The sequence below is a fragment of the Haliotis rufescens genome, unplaced genomic scaffold (assembly GCF_023055435.1).
Source record: "Haliotis rufescens isolate VD_foot unplaced genomic scaffold, xgHalRufe1.0.p SCAF_21, whole genome shotgun sequence".
In the NCBI taxonomy this organism is placed as follows: Eukaryota; Metazoa; Mollusca; class Gastropoda; order Lepetellida; family Haliotidae; genus Haliotis; species Haliotis rufescens.
In genome coordinates this window covers 12,497,076-12,520,066 of record NW_025963902.1, presented here as the reverse complement: position 1 = coordinate 12,520,066, position 22,991 = coordinate 12,497,076, and the positions used below count along the sequence as shown (strand labels likewise).

General features: G+C 43.1%; 2 protein-coding genes across 2 annotated transcripts; one reads left to right on the top strand and one right to left on the bottom strand.

Annotated features, from left to right (window-relative positions):
* Positions 1 to 13,027: 13,027 nt before the first annotated feature.
* LOC125382959 (ribosomally synthesized cyclic peptide ustiloxin B precursosr-like) lies at positions 13,028 to 13,612 on the top strand. Its single transcript, XM_048401344.1, has one exon. It carries the CDS (start codon positions 13,028 to 13,030, stop codon positions 13,610 to 13,612), a length of 585 nt encoding a protein of 194 aa, XP_048257301.1.
* A 5,605-nt stretch (positions 13,613 to 19,217) lies between these two features.
* LOC124117341 (pheromone-regulated protein PRM7-like) lies at positions 19,218 to 20,156 on the bottom strand. Its single transcript, XM_048401343.1, has one exon. The coding sequence runs from the start codon at positions 20,154 to 20,156 to the stop codon at positions 19,218 to 19,220; it is 939 nt and encodes a 312-aa protein (XP_048257300.1).
* Between the last annotated feature and the right edge of the window lie 2,835 nt (positions 20,157 to 22,991).

The following is a 22,991-nucleotide window of genomic DNA, read 5'->3' as shown; positions in this document are numbered from 1 at the left end:
GCTTTACGCTGTGAACACCAAAAGGAATTGATACAATCACTACCTGTAATACTATTTTGAATAAGACATTAATACGAACAACAAACTTCTTTCCATTTTCATAACAGAATCTCTGCTAACTCACATAAACATACAAGAACATTTGTCGTTGTGAAAATGACCATTACCGCTGTAGCATTGAAATGTTTCCGTACAAACGTCAGCTGTGCTCTGAAGAAACAATAAGAGTTGTTAATGATTTTTATGACGCTTCAGAGACATGTCACAATATGATGTGTCCATGCCATTAAACATAGTTATCATCACTTTGATAGCCCACTGTTGTAATTATATAACGCGTATGCTTACTACATCAAGGGTCAATGTAGGCTGAACTTTCGATGTTTTCAAAAGATGTTGTTGGTTGGTTGGTTTGTTGTTTAACGCCGCACTCAGCAATATTCCAACTGTATGACGGCGGTCTGTAAATAATCGAGTCTGGACCAGACAATGCAGTGATTAATATCAATGGCATCGACCCACGCAATTGGGATCGATGACATGCATCAACCAAGTCAGTGAGCCTGACCACCCGATCCTGTTTGTCGCCTTTTACGACAAGCATAGTCGCCTTTTACGGCAAGCATGGGTTGCTGAAGACCTATTCTACCCCGGAATCTTCACGGGTTTTCAAAAGATGTGAAACACAGATAAATCAATAACAATTTCTGTGTTTTGCAAGTTTATTACCACATAAGAACCATAGTTTCATTTTCACAAAGACACATGTTTTTTGTATGTTTATGCGAGTTTGAATAAAATCAAGTCACCGATTTATAAGAGTATATTCAAAATGATATGACAGCTAAAATAAATGTTAACACAGTTTTAAATCACTCTAGTTTAAAACCTACAAAAGATAGATGCATGAAGTAAACTTTATTGAAAAGATAAAAAACTCAAAGAATTCAACATGCAAAATCACAGCCATACATCCCTATTGGCATGACGGTAACACCTGAGGTAAGGTAGGTAGCATAAACAAGCTTTCAACGAAATGGACAAAGGGCACACACATCTAATATCTCTGAAGATCAATAAAAGGTCACGGTGACGGCGTGTGTGACCACATGACAAGCAACAACTCTCCGGCGCAAAGAACAAGTCAGTCGTCTGATGATACTTCGGCATTCTTCTTGGAGGACCTGGATCAGTTCTTGCGGGTGGCTTGGAGTATGTGGTCGCTGTCGATCACGACGATCCATGACACCCCAGAGGTGTTATATGGGGCAATGTCTGAGGAGCGTACAGGCCACGGCAACACGTTGAAGTTGTGGCGATTCGGGCTGTATGGGGTCTGGCGTTTTCATGCTTATAAAGGACTCTGGGGCAGCTGTTGTAGAAATGGAAGGAGTATCGGACGAAGAATGCCATCCATGTAACGATGAGCTGTCACATTTCAGAAAACGATGACCAGTGGTGTTCTCTCCTGCCGTCAAATTCCTTCCCACACCATAACACTCCCTCCACCATATGGCACGACCTCCTGAACGCAACATGCTGCAGTTCGTTCCCCACCTTCGGCAGTAAGCACGCTGTCTTCCATCAGCCCTGAACAGACAATACCGGCTTGCATCAGTGAAGACGACTCTCTTCCAGACGAATCGCTGCAACTGACGTACAGTCCAGGCCCATCTCAGTCTCTGACGACCATGTTGTGCTGTCAATAACTGTCCTCTGTAAGCTCCTAATTCCTTCATACCCGAGTCGCCTGGCCAATGTCTGTCGACTACCCATATACCCTAAGGGATTTGTCGCTGATGTCAAAATCGATTACGGAGATGCAAAGTAGGCAAGTGCCAGTCTTCATTGGGCGTAGTTACCCTTGGTCCGCCTGTTCTTGGTCTGTCTGATGTATGCGCGGTCAGGTTGGTAACATCAACATGGGAACAACCAAGCAAAAGTTCTAGCAATGTGGGCATGGGTGGCTTCCATCGGCATCATACCCAGGGCCCGCTCGCGTTGTTCGAGTGTCAGTCATGGCATTTATGTGGTGTTTGTTATCAGTGTTAGTGTCTGACACGCCGCCCGAATAATTTATTTAGCCCTATTGCACGTGGTGTTTCAGGTGTCCACACGGCACGTGTTTCTCACATTTACGCATTTTACCGTGGCCGTGGCCGTGGCCGTGTATCACATTCTGTTTAGAGCATTGTTGTGTTTAGACGATGTGTTTTTCATTTATTTAGTCTGAATCTAATTTTTGCAGTTTCATTTTTAAAGTGGTAAATTTTCTTTCGGTTACCCGTTTACATACACTGAATGGCTGATGGTGTCTCTAAACCTAAGCTAAACAGTTAAAGAATTATCCTTTTTAGTGAGCAAAACGTTTACGATGCGGTGGAGAAAGAAGCAATCTTAAATATAGGCAGTTAGATTGATGGATGTAATCAGAACGAAGCAGCAGCCGAAGAAGGGAATATAGATTCCCAACACGGCGATCTGTTTATATACATGGCGAAAAAACTTATTATTGATTGCGAGGTTACATGACATAAACGTTCCTTCATTGGCTACAATGTTTATGTAGCGTACTCTGTGTCTTCTTCCATGTCAACAAACTGTAATCTAATTAATCGCTTCTTTATTTTGATTAACAAACCGTAGGCTGAAAAACACCAAGCTAATCAGACCTTTCGACTGAGCCTACAGACCACATGCAGCAATTACTGTAAAGTAAAATATCGCATTTTGTGAGAAATGATCTTGGTTGTGTTTGGACGTACATTTAAGTTAACTGACTGCATGCTCGTGCCTTGATCTAGCGAACACCTTTATATGTACAGTGCATGTGAATCAGCTCCAGCGTTTAAACCCGAGTGAGTGAGTGAGTTTTTCAGGTTTCAAAGTCATTGGCCTCGGTAACATAAATGGTCAACGCCAGAGAATAACCAATCCGCCGAAACAGATTCCATTGAGCTTTAAAGGCAAATTAGCTGTAAATATGATAGGAATGGATAACTGAAGACGGTACGGTGATAACACCAGGTGTTCGCGAAAAGGGTATAGCCTAGTAAGCATGCCCTGCCCTACCGGTAAACCCTCAATACCTTAACTTTCCAGGTTTTATACCTATAATCTCTCATTTTGTAAGAAGCACAATCAGAACAAATGACTTTGCTTCCAGCTTAATCTGCAGCTTGCAACTTTAATACCACTTGTGATCATAAAAGGACTTTGTTATTAACAGTTAGTAAAGAACATTACCATTAACTGCGTATGTAATATGTTTAAGTGTATTGTGTTAGCGACTGACATCTTCCACCAAGTCTGCATCAGCGATTATTATATACTCCAGTAGCCTGATGAAAGTTTGCAGCAATTTGATTTGACGTTTGACCTCGATTTCGTAGAGCCTGGTATCAGATCAATCGATCATGTACACTTGTTGTTGACCTGGGACAGACTGCACGTGGTCGATCGTCAATATTTGGGGTGTGTAGGTACCTGATCCATAGTCTGCTAACCACAGACTGTGAAACATTGAACGTATTGACCACTGCATGCTGACTTCTGCCAGGTTCCGCGCGTTGCAGACACCGCATCGCTAGTTCATACATAAACACCTGATTGACGGAACGAATGGTACACCGAGATTAATCGACCTTCCTTGAAGATGAAAAATCAGGAATAACATCTTAACACGTGTGCGGCGCTACTGCGTGCTGCACGTGCAAACTATCGCATATGTTTTGGTGTTAAGTTTTACAGACATAAACGTTCTTGCATTGGATGTTTGTCGTCAACACTTATCTTTGCACTTATATCCCCTACCTTTTTTTAAGGCTATTTACACATGGAGTCCCTTTAAATTTAGAGTTTGGTTCATTCAATGTGATATTTTATTCAGTTGCATATAATGAATGCCATTTGGCGAAAGATAACCCTCTAGAGGATGTGAAATAGTCGGCTGAAATATGAAGAACCAAGCAATATCGCCATGATTAATACTCAAAACAAAGGTTATTATGTTCCTGGATTTTTTATATAATATTAATAATATAGATGAACTAAGGTTCATATTAATATGAAATAAACTTTTATTCTTGGAACTATATGAGGCTTAGTAGATCTAACGGTTGCCTTGGTCAGATTGTTCTTTGTCAATGAGACGGATGAGCATTAAATTGATTTGTGTGGTATATTTGTAAAAAAAAGGAACCAGGAACGCCGCCTCTGACAAGGGAAAGCAAGATGTCCTTTCTTTCTGAAGAAACACCAACACGTAGGTGTGAGCACGCCCATACATTGCTGTACAAGAAGGTCACTCGGATGGTTAAATCCTCTAAGGCGCAATAATGCGCTGTGCAGATTTACGTCTCTCAAGTGAGGTGAGATGAAATAGGGTTTAACGTCGCGTCCAAGATTATTGCACTTATATAGAGATGTGCATGCACGTCTGTGTGTATATTTGGCTGCTTGTACTTGTCCGATCCAATACCTATTATATACCCACTGAGATAACATGCCGCAGTTTATCATGAATACCCCACTTAGACACAGTTCACAACTCCGAGCCTACCAGTCCTTGTTTAGCCCCTAAATGACGAGCACCAGACAGAAAAACAACAATCGTTTGACGTCTTTTGGTAAGACGTGGCCGGGATTCGGACCCCGGACTTTTCGCTCTCCAGGCGGACGTTCTACCACTTGACCACGGAGGTGTTCGCATCTCTTAGCCGTGCCAGATAGTCAGTTGGCATCCAAGACTCACCCTGATAATGTTTCATTGTTTGCCAGCTTGTGGGTTTCACCAAAGTGGTTAATATCTAAAGACCTGCATCACTTCCGACTTTCCTCCCATGTCATGTGTCTCCATGCCGTGGATTTTCACTTTCATGTGTACAGTTGACTTTCCCTTGCATGTGTTTGTGACGGGTGCCACGGATGGATCAGAATACCGGAAACCCTTTTTGCGAAACCTGTTTTCATCACTATTTATCAGCGATTCATAAACACACGCTTATAAAATAGTTAGACTAGCGCAAAGGACTCCTCTACATTTAGATAATAGAAAGAGTTTTGTTACTTGTATTTATTAGTCGCCCGCGAGAAACCGATAATGTCCCTTACAATATTCCATAGCTGTGTGACATGTTCATCATCTTCGAAGGCTCATGGAGGAACAAATGCGTTATGATTGAATTTGTATCAGGCCGATGAACCCTGATGTATAAATGCTCTATGATGTAGTGACAAGTGTGTGAAGTGGCTCGAGAGAACCATATCACATTGTGTCATCAAAGATCAAGGGGTTCTCCCATGCGAGAGATTATTGACCACGCTTACTACATTCTTGGCATCCACGTGGCGCCATATCTAAACACAAGTATCGAACATTCGCCCGTCGGGTTATCGTATGTATAACATGTTAAAGCTGCAAACGGGTGTCCTTTGCATTATTGGTTGAAATACCATGTGCACACTTGAGGAAGTATTAAGTTATGGATCACCAGTGACATGGACTGTTACACGGAATCGCGATGTTTCGATTGAGTTCTGAAGTCATGGACTGAACGTCTCAGATAACTGTTTCAGATTGTGCACTACTCCTATCATTTCTGTGATAACTGTTTATGCGGGATCAACAACTTCTGTAAAAAAGGTACAGGGCATTCCTATAGCTATCTATCTCCACCAGATTGATAAATATGAAAACTTTATGTTCCCTAAGGCTAGCTATACAGATACAAGCACATATATCTGAACTTCAACCAGCAATTCAAATAGTTGTGATTATCAAATGTTTTATTTACACGAATAGTGGTATGGGATAGGCCTGACATTTCAGCATTCCTACGTCAAATAATTATGGTCGCGATCGATCACCGTAATCCTAGGGGACTAGAAATCTATTCATTTTGAAAACACGCCCTGAAGTTAATGCACGAAGGGCATACTCAATCGTGCCAGACGGTGGTGTAAACGAAGGAGCCCCGCATTTACCGTGAAGTGTTTCGGCATCAGTGTAAAGAGTGGGCTATTGATCGGACAGTACGCGAGTGAGAATTGTCGTCGGTTCCTCACAGATGTTTTAACGCGGAGAGGTTGTAAGTCTCGAAGCACAGCAACGCTCTGATTAAACCGACTGATGGTCATCGCCGCTGGGTATATAGGAGACAACTCTATGCAGTTAGAATACAGTACAATCCAATCTAGTTTGCAGCTGTAATCTATGCTGCTTATTTCACATTTATTGCATCCTTAACCACCAGATAACTATACCGTTGCTGGAACTGCTCCAGAGGAAAAAAACATAACAAATTGTGTGGAACGCTTCAACTGAAATATGTGTGGATTTTGGGTGGAAAAGATTCTGCATCCATCAAGTCTTCAGGCATGTTGGCTCTTGGATCTCTAAAGTCCAGCATCCATCAACGGAAGAGGCAGGAGATTTAAGGCGATGTCTCACTTAAGATCATTTTCCACATCTAAAGAATGATGAAGATGAAGTTTGGTCACGCCAGAGGAACTCCTAAAACAAATACATGCGTTCTTTGGCAGCAATCGTGTTTAGCAAAGACCTCTGACCACATTTTCGGCAGCTCTCCAAATTGCCTGTCAAAGGGTATTCGGTATTGAAACTGAAGGCATTCTGATCCGGGAAATATTAAATCATCTTTCCTATTCGCCTTTGGGACTCTGTGTCGGATGTCATATAATCTATGAAGCGTTTGTTCTGACTTCAGTTCAGGTATTTACACATCGGTTTCATGAACGTCAAAAGGGACTCCTACAAGTTGATCTTCAGTGAAGATCATCAGTTGCAGATTTTTTTCAGCAGATGATTGACGGATACATCGCCTAAAAATCTTACCCTCTCATGTGTGCCCCGAGCATGAATGTTATAGTTTCAAGGGAGTCTTAACATTATCAACACCAATTATTATGAGATTATTGATTTTAGAGCATGAATTTACACGAAATCAGTACCGATACTGTATAGTTTCAGATATGATTAATTACTGTGTTTTGACAGACAAAAAAAATAAGAAGTTTATGGTTTTTGCAATAAGTTACATGAACTTGTATATGAGTTTTCGTCACAATTTCAAGCACCAAGAATTTCAGAGAACCCCATGCACATGCATATACTATATGCGTACGCAATGGTTACACACATAATAGTTAATAAAAAGAATACCTATGCATATATTGCACAAACATTGTGCAAAAAATGTTTTTCCTGTGTTCATATTGAATATCAAACTTACTGATACAGTCACTAACTATATCATCTGAACTGGCGGCCAAACGAAACTTTTCCACTTTAAAAAAAAAATGCACAAAATTAAAAACACATGTTCAAACTAAACACATCGTCTTAACAAAATAATACTCTATGCAGAAAATGATTCATTTCCACGACACGTTTTGTGTTTGAAGAAAATGCGAAAAGAATGAAAAACAAGTGCCGTTTGGGCAGCTGAAACTACACGTGCAATAAGGGTATAGAAGGGTTCAATAAATTAGGGCTTACAGAAGACAGTTACTGAAAGCGTACCAGCGTCTTCACAGATTGACATGGGCGCGGACTGTACACCGTTGGCAGCGGCGTGAATTGCAGATCGTCGTTTCACTGATGAAAGCTGGATCTGTCTGCTCAGAGCTGATGAAAGACAGGGGAGAACGAACGGCGGCATGTTTCTGCCGTGACTTCGTGCCGTATGGTGAAGGGGGTGTTATGGTGCCGGAAGGAATTTGAGGGCAGGAGAGAACACCACTGGTCACCGTTTACGGAAACTGACAGCTCAGCGTTACATGGAGGACATTCTTCGTCCGATAGTCCTCCCACTTCTACAACATTTGCCACGTGGTGCCCTTTATTAGCACGATAATGACGCCAAACCCCCATCAGTCCGATTCATACAGAACTATCTTGCCGCCAACAACGTCATCGTGTTACCGTTGCCTGCACGCTCACCAGACATGTCCCACAGAGAATACCTCATCGTGTTCGACAGCGACCACGTCCTCAAGCCAACCGACAAGAACTGATCCAGGTCCTCCAAGAAAGAATGGCGACGTATCCCACGTTACGTCATCAGAGGACTGACTTTTATGTGCGAGTTTTTGCGTGTCTTGCAGCGGGGGGTAGTCACACACGCTATTAACTTGACGTGTCCATGAACTTGAGCGATTTCAGATGTGTGTGCCCTTTGCCCATTACGTTGAAAGCTTCTTTTGGGTTTTTTTTTTCAATAGTGCTGCTGTCCTGCCAATATCGGATGCTGTATGACTGTCATTTTAGATTATGATTTAGTTGAGATTTTTATCTTTTCAATTATTTCATGCATCTATCTTTTGCTTTGTTTTTTACCATTGAGTAAACTATGGTAAAAAATATATTGTCTGTCAGATTATTTTGAACTTGCTAAGATGAATCGGTTACTTAGTTTTATTCAAACTCACATAAACATACAAAAAACATGTGTCTTTGTGAAGATGACGATCACGTCTTACTCTGCAGTGGAGATCCGGGGTAGAATAGGTCTTCAGAAACCCATGCTTGCTGTAAAAGGCGACTATGCTTGTCGTAGCAGGCGACTAACGGGATCGGGTGGTCAGACTCACTGAGACCGCCTCCGTGGTCTAATGGTAGAGCGTCCGCCCGGAGAGCTGAAGGTCCGGGGTTCGATCCCCGGCCGCGTCATACCAAAAGACGTTAAAAGATGGTTGTTGTAACCCTGTCTGGCGCTCGACATTAAGGGGCTAAAACAAGGAATGGTCGGCTCGGAGTCAGTGTACTGTGTCTGAGTGGGGTATTCATGTTAAACTGCGGCATGGTATCTCAGTGAGCTAGCACTATAAATCGGCATGAGTCCGGACTAGTACAAGCAGCCACACACACACATACACGTACATGCACGTCGCTATATAAGTACAAAATCTTGGACGCGACGTTAAACCCCATTTCACCTCACCTCACCTCAGACTCGCTGACTTGGTTGATGCATGTTGTCGTATCCCAATTGCGTGGATCGATGCTCATGATGACATTTACTGGATTGACTGGTCCAGACTCGATTATTTACAGACCGCCGTCATATAGCTGGAATATTGCCGAGTGCGGCGTTAAACAACAAACAAACAAAAGTTCTTCAGCATTAAGATGTTTCCGCACAAACCTCAGCCACAGCCAAGATTGATGTGAACGCTCAGAAGAATCAATAAGAGTTGCTAATGATTTATATGACGCTTCAAAGACATGTGACAATATGATTTCCCATGCCATTCAACATTGTTATCATCCCTTTGATCGTTGGTTGTTGTAATGCCTATGTTATAACACATGTGTGCTTGCTACAGCAGGTCATCTTTTGATGTTTATATAATATGTGTAAATAAGCAATTTCCACAAGAAAATCAAACATCATTTCCGTGTTTTGCAAGTTGTATCTAATGTCTCGGATTCAGCCAGCAAAAGATAAGAAGATGTAAGATAGAAAGGAGCAATCTTACACACAGACGGTGAGATTGATGAATGTACTGTTATCAAAACGAAACAGCAGGAAAGGGCACTATAGACTCCCAACACGACGATCCATATTTAAACATGGCAAATAGGCATATTATTGATTGCATGGTTACGTGATATAAACTTCCCTCGTTTGCGTAACGTAATGTAAGATTTCTTTAATGTCACAAACTGTAATCTAATTCGTTACTTTAATTTGATTTAGCAACCTGTCCGTTGAGAAGCGCATATCTAATCTCACAATTCGACTGAGCGTGCAGAAATCGTACACCAATTATGTTAAAATTTAAACAATGCATTAACTTAGAATTACTTTTGTGTAAATTAAATGACGGCGTTCGCTTCCTTTGTTCGAGCAGGCACATTTACACATATAGTCCAAAGACATTCTTGATATCAGCTCCAACGTGTTACACGAATCATTGAGGAAGTACAGTTTGTGCACATTCGAACCTAATGAAGAAGATGTTGGCCATGTATCCCAGTATAATATTGTAAGGTATTAATATTGTATAACGCTATATCAAAGAGGTTGCATACAAAAAACAAAAAAAATCAAGAAATGGGTATATTTGGTATCATTTTGTAGGAAAATATGTCCTGAATCAAATTACGCAATAAAAAAACCGAGTCACCACGACATTTTTTGATTAAGTGGCGCCATCTAGAGGCACCGGATGATAAAATCATTTTGCCAATAAAATGGTCATTTTAAAGTTTGATTATTAATTGAGTGTTTTTAAATAGACATATTACAGTATTGATATGACACTAAACAGAAAAATGAAAATTCAAGTCAAAACATTTTTAATTTCACACATCATTTAACTTAAAAAAACACATTTTCCCAAAAGATTGATTCATCAGTCAAAAAAGCATTTTACAAAATCAAGATATTTTTCCAACTGACTTATTTCTAATGTTTATTCATTGTGAAATAAAATTATAAAATAAAAACAACATGTTACCAGAGGATATTCAAATTATTTTCAATCAACACAGCATACCCCTAAAATAATGAATCAGGGGAGGTAACTTTTGCCCAAATTTACATTTCTATGAGTTCTATTTTGGCGGAAGTACAATTAGCCGCGAGTCAAAGGGACGTAACCGCATTACAAATACTCGGCCTTACATGCGCGTCCGGTATGCGCATGAACAATGGTATCCAACGTCTTTAAGAATATGTAATTACACCCATAGGACACTACAGCCTCACAATGCCCTTTGCTCGTCGTTACACACCTTAGGGACGTGTTGAAGTTTGGTTACATGCCTCCAATAACATACTCCCATGCTTGGAGATCCACTGACATACTGATTAAATGGCTCCAGTATAATTTTGATATGAGTTTAGAGTTTTGTTCACATGGGTAATGATAACTTAATCAAAAGTATAGTATGAGAACCGACCACTTCACATGATATGCCTAAACAAGCTGGCTGCTGCCTTCGGACATGTAACGTCTATATTAGTGAGTGAGTGAGTATGGTTTTACGCCGCTTTTAGCAATATTCAAGCAATATCACGGCGGGGGACACCAGAAATGGGCTTCACACATTGTACCCATGTCGGGAATCGAACCCGGGTCTTCGGCGTGACGAGCTAACGCTTTAACCACTAGGCTACCCGACCGCCCCTTACGTCTATATTAACGTATTCCTTCATCAATTACTTCATCGTTGTACGTTCTAAGGAGTTTTCACTTCACGCTGTCGACCAAATTTCGACATGACAGTCTTCAATATGGAGCCGACCCGTGAAGAATCCAGGGTAGAATAGTTCTTCAGCAACCCATGCTTGCCGTAAAAGGTGACTATGCTTGTCGTAAAAGGCGACCTACGGGATCGGGTGGTCAGGCTCGCTGACTTGGTTGATTCATGTCATCGATCCCATTTGCGTGGATCGATGCTCATGATATTAATCCCTGGATTGTCTGTACAGACCCGATTATTTTCAGATCGCCGTCACATAGCTGGAACATTGCTGAGTGCGGCGTTAAACAACCAACCAACCAATATGGAACCTTCTTAACACAACTGTAGTGTTTTTTAATGTATATGTGTAGTTGTATTGTATGTGTTCTCAAATCTCAACATTCAGTGACAGTTCCATAACAACTACCACCTGCAAAACAAATTTGCACTATGGTGTTTCCAACAGCAGAATCCAGCTTCCAATTGTTTAATTGCCTTAATAAAAGCACAGCAATTAAACAATTTTTATTTCACTACATATACCATTCGGGGTCACATAATTAACTCAGAATATAGGGTGTTTTTAAACATGAGAAGATGTTCAGTCCTAACGAATGCTCAATTGGTTTGATGTACATTTCATCACGCCAATAAAGGGAATATGTTTACTTGATTGTGGTAATCAGGCATGCTTATTTGTCTCCCATGAACATGTAACATAATTATATCCACTGTAAATCTGATATAACAGAATATGAGAAATTTATTTGAGTTCAAAGTCAGTTCTCACCAGACTGCTGTAGATCAGCCTCCATCACGAGACAAGAATTGTTCCTTCCATTAAATCACTGCTCTCTCTGCCTGTGTTTACTCTGAATTCAGTGCAATCTATGAGATCTCTAAATGACAATCACCATATTTACTCAAGGTTACCGGGACGTGACACCAGCTTTTATCATCCAGCACAAGATCCACTTACATGCGGTCCACTGATCACTGTAATGCCTGAACTGGTCCAAACTGGACGACATTAACGAGAACGTGCAAATTGTATGTGTGGTGGGTGCTCCCGGTAGAGCAGAACGTGTTTGTCCTTTTCGCGAACACCTGGTCGCATCGGACCCGGTAAATAATGCCCCATTCTTTGCTTAAAACTTTACATAAACGCTTCATTTGTAAGAAGGAACTGTCTAATGAATTGGGTTTATAACCATTTACAACAGGCTTACGGTACCTCTTGAACCTTTGATACCAGTTCCTTTTTTATTCGACCGCCTCCGTAGTCTAATGGAAGAGCGTCCGCCCGGAGAGCGGAAGGTCCGGGGTTCGATCCCACGCCGCGCCATACCAAAATACGTTAAAAGATGGTACTTGTTGTAACCCTGTCTGGCGCTCGGCATTAAGGGGCTAAAACAAGGACTGGTCGGCTCGGAGTCAGTATACTGTGTCTGAGTGGGGTATTAATGTTAAACCGAGGCATGGTATCTCAGTGTGCTAGCACTATTAATCGGCAACAGTCCGGACTAGTACAAGTAGCCACACACATACACGTGCATGCTATATAAGTGCAATAATCTTGGACGCGACGTTAAATCCCATTTCACCTCACCTCCTTTTTTATTCACAGTTAGTACTGGACATTAGTGACTTTGATTAAATATGTATCAAAGCGTATACATTGTGTTTTGTGTATACATATCGGAAGCCATAATTCTTTTTAGCAAAACCATTTTTTTCCAATTCCGTACCAGTGAGTATAACAAGGATAGCGTTTTAAAGATTGCTTTTGTGAAGTGTTATGATCGATACTGGATGAGGGATGTGAGTTGTCATATCTCTCCCTTTGTAAATAATACGCATGATCTGAAACAAACTAACTTGGAGTGTTGTGTGGTTGGTGGTGTGGTCGTGGGTGTGGTCGTGGGTGTGGACAAGTGTGGTGTGATTGTTGGTGTGGTCGTGGGTGTGGACAAGTGTGGTGTGGTTGTTGGTGTGGTCGTGGGTGTGGACAAGTGTGGTGTGGTCGTGGGGGTGGACAAGTGTGGTGTGGTTGTTGGTGTGGAGAAGTGTGGTGTGGTCGTGGGTGTGGACAAGTGTGGTGTGGTTGTTGGTGTGGAGAAGTGTGGTGTGGTCGTTGGTGTGGACAAGTGTTGTGTGGTTGTTGGTGTGGTCGTGGGTGTGGACAAGTGTGGTGTGGTCTTTGGTGTGGACAAGTGTTGTGTGGTTGTTGGTGTGGTCGTGGGTGTGTACAAGTGTGGTGTGGTCGTGGGTGTGTACAAGTGTGGTGTGGTTGTTGGTGTGGACAAGCGTGGTGTGGTCGTGGGTGTGTACAAGTGTGGTGTGGGTGTGGATGTGGGTGTGGTTGTGACTAATTGTAGTGTGGGTGTGCAGAATTAGTGTGTGGTTGTTGGTGTGGGTGTGGTAAAGTGTGATATGGTTGTGGGTATGGGTGTGGTAGTTGCTAACTGCGGTGTGGTGAGCATCATAATTTTGGTTGGTGGTGTGGGTGTGGACAAGTGTGATATGGCTGTTGGTGTGGTCGTGGGTGTGGACAAGTGTGATATGGTTGTTGATGTGGTCGTGGGTTTGGACAAGTGTGGTGTGGTTGTTGGTGTGGTCGTGGGTGTGGACAAGTGTGGTGTGGTTGTTGGACAAGTGTGATGTGGCTGCGGTTGTGACTAATTGTGGTGTGGGTGTGCACAATTGTTGTGTGGTTGTTGGTGTGGGTGAGGTTGCGGTTGTGGCTAATTGTGGTGTGGGTGAGCAAAAGTGTGTGGTTGTAGGTGTAGTTATTGGTGTGGCTGTGGTTGTGGCTAATTGTGGTGTGGGTGTGAGTGTGGACAGGTGTGGTTTGGTTGTTGGTGTTGGTGTTGGTGTGGTTGTGGTTGTGGCTAATTGTGGTGTGTGTGTGTGTGCACAATTATGTGGCTGTGGGTGTACACAAGTGTGGTATGGCTGTTGGTATGCGTGTGGTTGTGGTTGTGGATAATTGTGGTGGGTTTAGTGAGTGTGGACAGGTGTGGTTTGGTTGTTGGTGTGGTTGTGGTTGTGGCTAATTGTGGTGTGTGTGTGTGTGCACAATTATGTGGCTGTGGGTGTACACAAGTGTGGTATGGCTGTTGGTATGCGTGTGGTTGTGGTTGTGGATAATTGTGGTGGGTGTGTGAGTGTGGACAGGTGTGGTTTGGTTGTTGGTGTGGTTGTGGTTGTGGCTAATTGTGGTGTGTGTGTGTGTGCACAATTATGTGGCTGTGGGTGTACACAAGTGTGGTATGGCTGTTGGTATGCGTGTGGTTGTGGTTGTGGATAATTGTGGTGGGTGTGTGAGTGTGGACAGGTGTGGTTTGGTTGTTGGTGTGGTTGTGGTTGTGGCTAATTGTGGTGTGTGTGTGTGTGCACAATTATGTGGCTGTGGGTGTACACAAGTGTGGTATGGCTGTTGGTATGCGTGTGGTTGTGGTTGTGGAATAATTGTGGTGGATGTGTGGACACGTGTGGTGTGAGTGTTGTGGTATGGGTGTACACTAGTGTGGTGCGAGTGTGGACATGGGTTGTGAGGATGTGCACAAGTGTGTAGATGTGGGTGTGGCCGAGTGTGTGTGTGTGTGTCTGTGTGCGTGTGTGCGTGCGTTCGTGCGTGCGTGCGTGTGTGTGTGTGTGTGTGTACAAAAGCGTAAGCGTGCACATGTGTGTGTGGAGCACAAATATGGACAAGGGTGGTGTGGGTGTGACCAAGTGTGATGTAGGCGTGGGCATGGACAAATGTTGGTGTTGATGTGAGGGTGGATGTTGGTGTGGGCAAGTGTGGGAGTGGACACTTGTGGACAAGTGTGAGTGAGAATGTGGATGTGGATGCGGACAAGTGTGGCCAGGTGTGGCCAGGTGTGGGGGTGGACAAGTGTGATGTCGATTTGGACAAGTGTTGGTTTGGTCAAGAGAGGATATGATGTGGTCAAGTGTAGGAGTGGATGTATTTGACTTTGGAAGTTGGCGTCAATGCGGGTTTGGGTTTATATACGTGCAGCGGTGTTGGTGTTGATGTCGGTGTCGGTGTAGATGTGTATGTGTTTGTGGATGTCGAAGCGGATCATGGATGTGGATACGGCTGTGGATGTGGACTCTGGTGTGATGGATGTGGACACTGGTGTGATTGTTGGTGAAACAACAGAGAATGAATAGCTGCCACAATATTGCCAAATGTAAACGACTTGTACATATAACCTGGAAAATGTGGCTGGTGTTTTGTATTTATCGACATAAGCGTTGTCAATGTTAACGATTTTAACATTATGCAGCTATTCCTACTGTATTCATATCACCGTAGTGTCCTAACCGTGCAACAATCATATTTGTTTATTTACGATATGCAGAACGTCCGTGTTTTTCAACTCTATGTATCACAAATTGTCTATACAGATTGAGCCATTCGAATGTTTCGCCTTATTCAATTGTACTCTATCCATTATATCTCCCATTAAATATACAGTGAATGCCGTTGTGAGAAACGCAATCCTTTCAAATGTCTATTGCACTTTATAAGTTGACCCAACGATGCAATAATTTAGGTATTTGTATGACATCCACTAATGGCACATGTTTGGTGTCATGCCCCTCGCTGTATTCAAATGTTCATTTTATGTGCTGAGGAATCATTCTTTTTCAAATGCTACTTTCAAGCCTTTAGAACTGATATATATTTCTCATCGATCTGTTATGTGAGAAAGTCATAGCCCTGAATTTGGACAAGCCTATTCATTGTGCTGCCAGTTCTTGATTTCACGCTTCCGACTAAGCATAAAGGCTGGAACAAACTGCCATTGCTTGTCTGTACAGTGGCCTGTTTGGATAAAGAGATGGCGGGCATGGAACTTGTAAAGACTGTGGAGAGATGCATGATGCCCGCCAAAGTGGATAAGGTTGGATGGGGTTGATGGTTGTCACTCCTACACAGCACATGGTGGGAAGGGTCGGTTCTGAGTGCAGATGCGGGGTGATGACGATGCATGTAGCAAGAGAAGTAAGTGTCCGCTTGACATTTATTGATGACAAGGAATACAATGGGTGAAGAAACGAAACTGTTCCCGTAAATGTTAGTTTATCCACGAAATGCAGAGCAGTATGACTACATCAGAACAAGAGATGACTGGCAATGTTTATGGTTTTGAAAAGCAATATTATGGCAGTTCAAGGATGCAACTGGATAGGACTCACAAACCCATGGCCTTCAATATTGAATAAATAAAGTTATTGATTGTGTATGCAATATGCACTTTCACCATGCACGACAATTATTGTCCACAACGGTACGAGAATGGAAAATAAGAACTTATATAAGTTTGGAACTACTTAATCATGACCAGACGGTGTCATTCGTTGGTCAGAGATCATTGTTGCTGTGGCCCTACGGCAACTCCGTTTTAATATCCAAGGGAAGTCAATAGACTGGAATGTCTTCCCTGGGGTCACTCTTCCTACAAAGCATCACCAGAGGGCAGTCCGAGATTGGGTTTGGTCACGCTGAAAGATGACCACAACAACTATATGGGTTTCTATAGATATCACAAACTGACAGTGTCCAATGTTTGCGGGTCCAAACCTGTCAACCACTCATTTCGGGACACTCTTTACCCCGAACTTTAAGAGCCATCTCATTACACAAGTTCGGATGCTCGGCTTTGTAAAACTCTTGTTGGAGAAGTATGTGTCTGGTAGTGCTCTTTGAAGTAAATCTCACTTTAAGTACTTCGTTACAATGTAGGATCATTGGTGTAATCATACCCATAACGTAGGGTACAGGTAGGGGACTCGGGTGGCCAATTTGCCTAAAGCGTTGCAATTCTCTGTTCTCTGTTCGTCCCTCAGTAGCGCCAGGGGGCGATCGGGTAGCCTATTGGTTGAAGCATTCGCTCGTTCCGCCGAAGATCCGGGTTCGATTCCGGAAAGGAGTACAATGTTTTAAGCCCATTTGTGGTGTCCCCCGCTGTGGTATTGCTGGAATATTACTAAAAGCGGCATAAAACCATACTCACTCACTAGTAGTGCCAGAAATCTATGATCGTGGACTCCCTTGAGGTCTCATTGTTTGTCAGCTCGTTGCCTTCACTTCAGTGAAAACATCTAGAACTGCATCACTTCGGGCTTCTTCCCTCTTCCCACATCAAGTTGACACGCCGTGATATAACTGAGATGCTGATGAAAGTGGCTTGAAACCAAACCCCAACCCTCATGCCAACTACACGCTCCGGGGCTTAGATACTTCCGATGCGACGTCAAATTTCAAGTGTCACAACACAATGTATTCTCACGATAATATTCATTACAAAAGGCAATGAAACACAACAAGAGACAAATCTAGACGTATGTGCCTCCAGTACATATGTTGTTGGACATGTCTTACACCGGTTCCCGAGGAGTCAGTGTATTGGAAGCAGGCCAGTTATCCAATGAAGTATGTATTGAAATCCTACGATTTCTTCTGCAGTGTAAATACGACATTGCGCTGATGGTACTTCATGAATGAGAATAACCCAGTTACGTCAGATGGTTCGATGATTGTCCGAATTAACACGTTTGTAGATCTAATCAATGCTCCAAGAGATTCGTAACTGACATATCATAGCACTTTATCATGCCGCAACAGACAGAATCTATCACTTATAACTCTCACACGTAACGTCTTTACTTCAACATTGAATAGTGATAGACGCGTTTGTTGATCGCGGTGTCAAGTTCTATACCACCATTATGTGAAAGATAGCGTCTTCATGTGTTAGTTCTAGGTGTTGTCGAGTGACGGCAACTTTTCGTGTATGGATGTGGACAAGACAAAGGTCGAGCTCTTTTACCATATAGGAGTCCTATATTTTGTTTTGCAAACGACGTCTTTATCTGTACTCATATGGGGGCACGGGTTGCCCAGTCGTCTAAGGCGCCGCGATTTGCTGTGCAGAGTGCGTCCCTTGGGCATGCCAGAAACCTATGGTTGTGGGTTCGAATCCCGGTTCGCCACGATTTTGTTTGTAGGTTTGTCAGCACCATACCCGTGCTAGTGGGTTTCACCGAAGTGGTAAACGTCTGAGACCTGCATCACTTCGGGCTTTCCTCCCACATTAAGCTGACACGGCGCGATATAACTGGAATACTGTTAAAAGCGACGTTAACCCCAACTCACTCACTCACTCACTCACTCACTCACTCACTGTACTATTATGGCCTTTGGGACAGGTATTGCCAATTACAAGGACTTCATTTCATGAAGGGGGAACGGATGACCCAGTTGGCTAAGGCGCCACAATTCGCTGTGCAGAGTTGCGTCCCTTGGGCACGCCAGAACCCTACGAGTGTGGGTTCGAATCCCGGTTCGCCCCGGGTATGCTTCTAGGTTTGTTGAAAGCGGCGTTAGACCTAACTCACTCACTCCTCATTTGAATGAATTGGCAAGTACGGGGACCACGTTTCCTGAATATGTGCTGGCAATTACGGGGACTAAATTTTCTGTATATATGCTGGCAAGGACGGGGTCCATGTTCCCTGTATATGTGCTGGCAAGGACGGGGTCCACGTTTCCTGTATATGTGCTGGCAAGGACGGGGTCCACGTTTTCTGTATTTGTGCTGGCAAGGACGGGGTCCACGTTTTCTGTATATGTGCTGGCAAGAACGGGGTCCACGTTTTCTGTATGTGTGCTGGCAAGGACGGGGTCCACGTTTTCTGTATATGTGCTGGCAAGAATGGGCACCTTGTTTTCTGTATAGGTGCTGGCAAGGACGGGGACCTTGTTTCCTGTATGTGTGCTGGCAAGGACGGGGTCCACGTTTTCTGTATGTGTGCTGGCAAGGACGGGGTCCACGTTTTCTCTCTATGTGCTGGCAAGAACGGGGACCTTGTTTTCTGTATAGGTGCTGGCAAGGACGGGGACCTTGTTTTCTGTATAGGCGCTAGCAAGGACGGGGTCCACGTTTCCTGTAAGTGTGCTGGCAAGGACGGGGTCCACGTTTTCTCTCTATGTGCTGGCAAGAACGGGGACCTTGTTTTCTGTATATGTGCTGGCAAGGACGGGGACCTTGTTTTCTGTATAGGCGCTAGCAAGGACGGGGTCCACGTTTCCTGTAAGTGTGCTGGCAAGGACGGGGTCCACGTTTTCTGTATATGTGCTGGCAAGAACGGGGTCCACGTTTCCTGTGTGTGTGCTGGCAAGGACGGGGACCTTGTTTTCTGTATATGTGCTGGCAAGGACGGGGTCCACGTTTCCTGTATATGTGCTGGCAAGGACGGGGTCCACGTTTTCTGTATTTGTGCTGGCAAGAACGGGGACCTTGTTTTCTGTATAGGTGCTGGCAAGGACGGGGTCCACGTTTCCTGTATATATGCTGGCAAGGACGGGGTCCACGTTTTCTGTTAGTGTGCTGGCAAGAACGGGGTCCACGTTTCCTGTGTGTGTGCTGGCAAGGACGGGGACCTTGTTTTCTGTATAGGTGCTGGCAAGGACGGGGTCCTCGTTTCCTGTATATGTGCTGGCAAGGACGGGGTCCACGTTTTCTGTATGTGTGCTGGCAAGGACGGGGTCCACGTTTCCTGTATATATGCTGGCAAGGACGGGGTCCACGTTTTCTGTATATGTGCTGGCAAGAACGGGGACCTTGTTTTCTGTATAGGTGCTGGCAAGAACGGGGTCCTTGTTTTCTGTATTTGTGCTGGCAAGAACGGGGTCCACGTTTTCTGTATATGTGCTGGCAAGGACGGGGACCTTGCTTCCTGTATGTGTGCTGGCAAGGACGGCGACCTTTTTTCCTGTATATGTGCTGGCAAGAACGGGGATCTTGTTTTCTGTATGTGCGCTGGCAAATACGAGTTCAACGTTTTCTGCAGGTACGGGGACTCCAGCGTATGTCAACGCGTATAGGTACCCATTTTCGAGGGTGGGACAGGAAACGTTCACCATTTAGCAAACACTGGTACCATCACTATTTGATGGTGATTCATAAACACATGCTTATAAAATAGTCGGGTTCGTACAATGGACTCTGCTTTGATGGATAGGGTTTTGTCGCTTGTATTGTACATACCCGTTTTAAGCGTTTGTTTATATAAACATAACATAAAGAGGTCCATTCATACAATTTTCGCCGCACTTTTGCCCTGTACGCCCAATGGAATTTATTAAGTTGAGACTGGTAATTCGGAAGTTTAATATTCTATAACTTCTCCCGTACCTTAACATGCAATTTAACCCGAATACCTATCCGTAAATCCGAAATAACTAATACGACGAACTCAACTGACAAATTAAAGACCCCGCACGAAGCTATCAACTAAGTTACCCCTAACCTCCCCATTGTTATACCAATTAACTCACTATCTTTCAGTCATAGCTGGTCACGCTTCCTTGTAACTAACCCCATGATATAACCTGACATTATCTAACAACAACCCCAAGCCTAATATACTAGTTTAAGCATACCATAAAAACTATATCTAAACTACCAGCATGTAATAATTATCAATAAAACTGATCATGTTCTTGACATGTACAAGAATGTATATTGCCATAAAACAAGTCAATCCTAAGCCAGTATATAACAGAATACACAATTCTTAAGAATTCAGTCCTTGACTGCTATAGAAATTCCCACTAACAGGTGTTTGACGTTATCTCCTTAAACCTCAGGGCTGTACAATCAAACTCAAGTTTGGACTTCCAGCAAATAAGAGTTCGTTTATTAGCCTTCACTGCTCCTTAATAGGCCTTCTTATCATGTCAGGAAATTGTCTCTTTAAGGAAATGAGAAAATAGCTTTGAAGAAAACCGATGACATTTACCCGATGTAAGGAGCCTGATAGTAAGGGCGTTATTTCATAATATGATGGAAAGAGGTGTTATGAAACACAAAAAGATCTGGCGCCACATATATGCCCAGTAAGCAAGAATGTTCGCCAGTGATCATTCATATTGGGGGAACCATTGAGATCTGATGATGGAGCTTGATGGGTCTCTCAATGGATATAGCCCAAAGGTGGCAGGCCTTATGGGGCCGGGTTCTAGCAATAACCTCACCTTTTCTCTGACATTGAGTACTTGGTCTGCGGACCTTGGTTGATATTGATTTTCCTTCTTGCCACCTGACCCCTCTGTCCCACTCTTCCACACTGATTAAATGTATTAGTCCAATAAGGCGGGGAGTCCCAATATCATTCCAATGGATTGGTACATATATTTTACCTTAGAGTCTACTAGACATGCAAATGAAAAACATTTAGATGCTGGGGTGTAACCTATTGGTACAATACTTCTATAACTTATACAACGTTCTGCTGGTCTGATGGTACTGATGGCAAAGTGAAAGTTTATGAAATATTGTACATGTCTTTCTATATAACTGACTCGTAAGTGTATGTACGCATACAGAAGTAGTGTTAAAGTAAGTGAATTTGAATTTTCCGAAAGATTCCGTTTAGACATGAACACACTTGACCACTTTCTAAATTGCATTGTGTGTTCATAGCTTTCGGCCATAGGAGCCGTGCCAATATACATTTGTCAGATGGGTACGCAACGTACGTGATCTAGACTAACAGTTGTCGGGCTTTCATTTTTGTGGAAGACTCAGTGGCTGAGTGGGTTAGATCGCTGACCTTGTGTGCTGGCGATTAGATGCCTCAATCTGGGTGGGTTCGAATCCCGGATGGGACTCAACCTAAAAAAGTACTAGAATCTGTACTTTACTAAGAAAGTTTTATCCCAAATATAACATTTGTTAGATTCCGCTTCGGTCCAGTTTGTAATCTAGAGCAACAGTCAGATACCAGATGAAGTTGATAAGTGCAGAATTTCCCCAAATATTGTGATATGTAACGGTCGCACACACTCAGACAATGAAGACACAGTTGACTGGATGTCAACGTGTTTGGTCTTTCAATGTAGATATATTGCTCAGTGCAACATTCCTGAAGCCCAGTAATAATTATGTTTGACTCCCTGACAAATGCCAGATCCCTCAACACAGAATGACAAGATCAGAGAATTAGCCAACATTTCCAACTGTTCATAGCAACTGACGAATTGTAACGCAGGTCGTTCCCATCACTTTTTATTTTAAATGCATCTTTTTGTTAGAAGTTGTTCGGTATTGTTACGTTTCGGTGATACGATATCGGCAAATAGAGATTGCATTGTTGTACAAAACACATCTCACTTCGAGATGTTTGTTTGTTGATATTTGTTCAACGACGCACCCAGCTTTATGACGGCTGTCTATATATTCTGCACAGTCTTCACAAGACAATTCAGTCGGGGTACGATGACACGCAATCAACCAAGTCGCTGAGCCTGACCACCCGATCCATTAGGTCGCCTCTAAAGACCAGCATGGGTTGCAATTGACCTATTCTAACCGACCTGTGAAGATCTGGGGTAGAATAGGTCTTCAGAAAACCATGCTTGCCGTAAAAGGCGACTATGCTTGCCGTAAAAGGCGACTATGCTTACCGTAAAAGGCGACTATGCTTGTCGTAAGAGGCGACTAACGGGATCGGGTGGTCAGGCTCGCTGACTTGGTTGATGTATGTCATCGTATTCCAATTGCGTGGGTCGATGCTCATCACATCAATCACTGGATTGTCTGGTCCAGACTCGATTATATACAGACCACCGTCATAAAGCTGGAATATTGCCGAGAGCGGCAAACAAACAAACCTTTTCTAACCCGGAATCTCAACCGGCTGATTCAGGAATAAGTTCTGATATTTACATTTGTTATGAATAAAACAAATAAAACCA